At 53.5% G+C, this 5,403-nt stretch overlaps 1 protein-coding gene across 1 annotated transcript; it reads left to right on the top strand.

Moving 5' to 3' along the window:
- Nucleotides 1-895: 895 nt before the first annotated feature.
- Nucleotides 896-4,029, top strand: LOC149809037 (3-oxoacyl-[acyl-carrier-protein] synthase, mitochondrial-like). Its single transcript, XM_089995024.1, has 7 exons — nt 896-1,075; nt 1,170-1,301; nt 1,439-1,631; nt 1,950-2,078; nt 2,690-2,968; nt 3,155-3,408; nt 3,742-4,029. The coding sequence occupies exons 1-7, from the start codon at nt 896-898 to the stop codon at nt 4,027-4,029; spliced, it is 1,455 nt and encodes a 484-aa protein (XP_089851150.1).
- Nucleotides 4,030-5,403: the final 1,374 nt, after the last annotated feature.

Here is a 5,403-nt window from a genome sequence, read left to right as displayed (position 1 = left end):
TCCATTGGATTATTGCGTTCGTGAACTCAGGCCAATCTGTATGAGCGTATTTCCACTTGTTACGGAAGGCGCAAGCGTCAGTCTGGCGACGCTTTCGCGCTTACGGCGCCGTCATCATGCAGGAGTGGGGCTGGTCACCCCCCTTGCGGTCGGAAGCGACCGTAGCTGGCAGCGCCTGCTGAGCGCAGACTCCGCCATCATAGGCCTTTTGCCGGAGCACCTTCCAGAAGCGCATCGCCATGTGTGGTCGCTGTTACCCAGCCGAGTGGCTGGTATCGTGGATAGTGCAGCATTTGCCAACGCCTTCAAACGTCGCCAGGCACGCTTTTGTCGCCTTGGTGATGGAGATCCGAGCCTCTGCATACATCTATGTGCCAGGCATCACAATTTGATTGCATCGCACAGTAAGCAAGCTTCACAACATGTACACTGTTTGAATATGGAGGGGATTTGCAGGACCCAAAGAGGAGCTCACGCTTCATTGACTTTGCCCGTGCCGCAGCAGACGAGGTGCGGATGACAGTTTTACTTCATTCTTGGTCGGTTCAAAGTGTGGATGTACATTGATGGTACGACACTCAACGGATCGGCAATGGAAGCCCACTTAATGTCGGGCGAACACTTGCTAGGTGAACACGCCCTATGTGTGCCAAGTGAGCCTTGAGAAGCTGCACTTGGCAACAACACCCATCAACCATGTGGGGGACAATCTTTGCAATGTTCTGGGCAACGCTGTACGCAGTTGATGCTCTTACGCCATTTTGGCGGAGGCTTTTTCTCAAGCATCCTCTGCCCTCTGTGCTTCAACCGCCATGTGTGCTTGTCATTTGCCTGTGACTCGCCCTCGCTTCGCCTCCAAAGACTCAATCCAAAGACTCAAAGTCCCACGATCCGCATGTGTTGTTGTGGCCAAGAGTGGCGCTGCAGTGCATCGCCAGAATGGAGTGCGGACCCCACTTTCCTGTCCCTAACATTCAAGATTTGTCAGGCTGCAGGACCAGAAAAAGCACTCTGCCTGGCACAACATTCTGGCACAGGTGTTGAGGGCTCCAGCGATACATCGTCCAAGCTTCAAGTGAGTGCCGTTGGGCATGCGATGTCTTGCTATGACTGTACCCTGTAATATGTATGATTGTTGGTGCAACATGTCCAGTTGTGCTTCCATGCAGGCAATGCGCATGGCAGGCTTTGAGGCAATCACGGAAGCCCAAAAAGATGCTTCCGGTAAGTCTTCCGGCGCATTTCTGCCATTATGCATTCTGAATGGTAAGGGCTGTGCATGTGAGATTTGCGGGATTGAGGTCTGAAAAGCTCGTCCTTTACCAACCTGACAAATGCGGCGAGTCAATTACGGCGTTAACATGTGTCTTTCTCAACCCTGGAAAGTCCACAGCTGAGTTGAGATTTCGTTACATGGGAACAATCTAACCCATAGCAGGCACAGCCGGAGGATATTAAGGGCTGTGACCTCTGTGAGAGTAGACATGGAATCCTTGGAAAGGCACTAGAGTCTATCGCTGGAGAGCTAGAACTCAACAAGCTGTACTGTGTGTTGGAAGCATTACCATGCCTGCGGGACATAACTTCGTTCTCTATGATATTGACAACGGCATCAAGTCAGGCTGACCCAGGTACGCTTGCCTCGACTGGTGGTACTGGTAGCACTGATTCCCAAGTGACACTCGGAGTTGCCAATGTCCATGTGGACGCTGTCGTGTTGCAAAACGATACATCATTTCATCACGAAAACAATGGCAGGAAAAGTGAACAAGCAACCCAGACAGCACATTGGAAGTGATACAACTCATTGAACGTCAGCGGTTGGAAAAGATGCATCATCATCATTACCGACACAAACATTGGCATATGGGCATATTGACAGCATGCATCGCAGCGGCACATATTCCATATGACATATTCAAGGCATCCATGATGACTCAGCAGTGCAGGGGTGTGCATTGGATCGGCGATGTCCAGCGTGGCCGAGGTGACAGCTGCTGGGCAGTCAGTCCTGGCAGGCCGGTTGAGGCAAGTGAGCCCTTTCTTCGTCCCCAAGGTGCTCAGCAACATGGCTGCAGGTACTATCTCCTATACATCCACAGTTGCATGACAAGCGCTGACTCATGGCTGCAGGCTGATCTTCCGCGAGAATCACAATTGCAGCTGTTGAGTGCTGACTCCTGGCCGGCACCAGAGCCAATCATATGTCCGAGGTACCTCTGCATGCCCATGTTGTTTTGCGTCATGAGTTCTGAGGCCAAGTGGCCGATAAGTGATCTGTTGTACTTAGGATGAACATACACTGAATGGCGTGGAACCCTGTACACGTCGGTCTAGCATCATCATCGTGACATCGACTGAGTCATAGCCACCTCCGGGCGAAACCGCACCATGTACAAGGAGGCTTGGTGTGCCGAGCTTATATATCATTAGGCTGCACTGTAAGGTTGCGTGTGGAACGACAAGCACGCGCCGGCATATCATTATATCAGCTATCAGCATGGCCGAGCCCCAAATGCTGACTCACATGAGTACGGAACACGGTTGCAGCGCGAATGCTGACCCACACGGAGTACGGAACACGGTTCCAGCGCAAAGGACAGGCACGCGCCGGCAGATCATCCTATCAGCTATCTGCGAGGCCAAGCCGCGATTGCTGACTCACGTGGAGTGCGGAACATCCTTGCAGGCATGGTCAGCATTGACCACGGCTTCAGGGGTCCGAGCTCCTCTCCCGCAACGGCGTGTGCGACGGGATTGCACGCTATCGGAGAGGCGTTTCGGCAGGTGCAGCGGGGGGACGCTGACCTTATGCTCTGTGGGTCTGCGGAGTCATGCATGGACGCCGTCTCCATCAACGGCTTCTGCCGCATGGGTGCACTCAGCACGCGCTGCAATGACTCTCCTCGTGAGGCCTCTCGGCCGTTTGACCGCCACCGCGACGGATTCGTAATCGCCGAAGGCGCGGGTGGGATCCCCCGCGCCCCCCACCCCCTGTTCGGAATCTTCCCTGCAGACTAAGGACTGGAAGTTTGTCTTTGTACATGACGCCCAAGCATTCGACTGTGTCTGTAACCATACATGGGCCCGATGCTGACTTATCCCCTCTACGATGCGAGCAGCCGAAACGGTAAGGGCATGACGGTGCGTTCAGGTGTGTTGGTGTTGGAGGAGCTAGAGCATGCACGCTTGAGGGGGGCGACGGTCTTAGCAGAGGTCAGGGGCTATGGGACGTCTAGCGATGCACAACACATTGTGCAGCCTCCTCTTGATGGCTATGGGGCAGCCCTTGCAATGCGCCGCGCCCTCAAGGGCACTGGCCTCAGCCCAGCGGATCTCCACTACATCAATGCTCATGCAACCTCCACTCCCCTCGGCGACGCAGTTGAGCTTGCGTCCATCGCACAGGTGTGTGCCTGTTAATGCTGTGCGTATATGTCGGTCAAGCGTCATGCTGGGCAGGTATAATCAACCCAAAGTATCTATGGACAACATCTTTCTTTGGTCCGTCAAGCTTTTAGCTCCTCGACTGTCTGCGCAGGTTACCTGTTGAAATCCAGTTCTCTTGGCATGGGTTGTTGAAACATGACCGATTAACTAGTTCGTCATATTCCACAGTTGCAGCCAGTGCTTCGCTGAAAGGGTTTTGACCCCCACTTTTGGCCCGAGAGGTCATGTATTTTCAGGTATCTGGACCCGAAAAATCAGAGGTTCTGGCAAAACACTGGTTGTGCCACGCAGGTGTTTGGTGAGCGGACAAATGGGGGCAGTGGCTTGTCGGTTTCTTCCACGAAAGGTGCCACAGGCCACTTGCTGGGTGCAGCTGGTGCTGTTGAAGCTGGGTTCACGGTTTTGGCGGTCGCTAGGGGCCAATGCCCGCCGTCAACCAATCTGCACACCCCTGCGGACGATCACTTGGGTTGCTTGTTAGGGTCCACGCCTCAACCGTTGCCGGAACGCGCGGCTGCGTTGTGCAACTCTTTTGGGTTTGGAGGAACCAATACATCTATCCTTTTCACGTCCTTCTGAAGTTGTCAGGCCATGTTTATGTTGACAACACCTTTGGTTTCCTCTCTCTGGGAGCAAGTTGGACGTACACAAACGAAGGATAGCGTTGAAAAAGGAAAGAAAAGACATACGCCGGCTAGCGTCGATAAAATGAGAGATGAGCTGCGGAGAAACGGTTTTGTGTTTGCGCTGGCAGCTCATGTAAAGGCGTACCCCAGCAGCACACAGGTGGGGAGAATCATGTGCTGTTTGAGAACTTGTTGATGTGGTGATGTATGCACCTGAGATTCATCCACAGCATGTGAAGCAATGGCGCATCGTTGAATCCTCGCCGGACCCAGCAATCAAAATAAGTCATCTGGGAATCATGCCAACGCCCCAAAGGCGACGCCAGTGCTGGCCTTATGAGCCTGTCCAGAGGGCTCCGGCCTCATGCCCTTGGCGCAGCTTGCTTCGCCCGGGGAACAGCAGCTTGTCGTGAGGGATGAGGCACTTCAGACCTGAAGTCATTCGTTGCCTGGAGACAGTGCAATTTCCAGTCCGCCGACGCACTTTCTGGCTGCGATTTGACGTCTGGATCCTCTCCACCAGACGATTCTCTTGGAGTGCTAAGGTGACTCAGCTCAGGCACCGGGCGAGAAGGTACGGTGGTCCGCGCTCTGTGCACCCACATTGCCGTTATTCCAGGCGTTCCCTGCCACGAAACTTGCATGTTGCTTTGCTTGCAGTTGTTAATGAAAGCAAGCTATGTCGTGCTTCTTCAAATCGTGCATTTGCTGCATCCGCACGCAGATGCTGTAGCCGTGGTCTGCTTTCGAACAATTGTGACGCTCACAGCGATTATGTCGTGCTGTGATGTCGAATCCGACTGCGAGGCCACCTTGGCCCACAACGTGGACGTGGGTCGACACGACACGTCACATGCGAATTGGTGACACGCGGGTAAACAGAGGCAAGTGTGCTGTAAGTCTTACTTTAGCAGTCATAGGCATATTTTGCCTCATCTTCAGCGCTAGTGTTGGGTCTCTTGGGCTTTTCTTACTGTCGACAGTGATCCTGCTTGGATCCGTGGTGTCCTGCTGCTTGCTGTGCTGCGACCGTCCACAAAATACCAACGTTGTTATCGGTCAGGTATGCATTCTTGTCGATCATGTGAATCGTATGTTCGGAAAGTGCTTCCCCAACGTGGCCTCGACTTGTCGACTACGTGAGTTGCCGTCATCACGACGTTTGTGACCACAAATCGATGGCAATGAACTTACCGTAACCAAAAACGCAGCGAAACAGCAGTGGTGATGCGAATATATGCTAGAAGGTGGATTCGTTGTCCGTCGCCAGATGCGCAAGCCATTGCAGGCAATTACGTGCGAGCGACAGCACGTGTATGCACGTAGG

The sequence above is a fragment of the Nuphar pumila genome, unplaced genomic scaffold, assembly GCF_984573655.1.
Source record: "Nuphar pumila unplaced genomic scaffold, dmNupPumi1.hap1.1 HAP1_SCAFFOLD_1796, whole genome shotgun sequence".
NCBI classification, from domain to species: Eukaryota; Viridiplantae; Streptophyta; class Magnoliopsida; order Nymphaeales; family Nymphaeaceae; genus Nuphar; species Nuphar pumila.
The sequence above is the reverse complement of the archived record's forward strand: the minus strand, read 5'-3'. Positions and strand labels throughout refer to the sequence as shown.

What these genes read in the sequence shown, in the direction of transcription:
- LOC149809037 (XM_089995024.1), top strand. Translation starts at nt 896, where the DNA reads ATGTGTTGTTGTGGCCAAGAGTGGCGCTGCAGTGCATCGCCAGAATGG. An exon ending in GCTCAGCAACATGGCTGCAG is followed by an intron (nt 2,079 to 2,689) that starts GTACTATCTCCT and finishes ACATCCTTGCAG; the next exon opens with GCATGGTCAGCATTGACCAC. An exon ending in AGCTTGCGTCCATCGCACAG is followed by an intron (nt 3,409 to 3,741) that starts GTGTGTGCCTGT and finishes TGTGCCACGCAG; the next exon opens with GTGTTTGGTGAGCGGACAAA.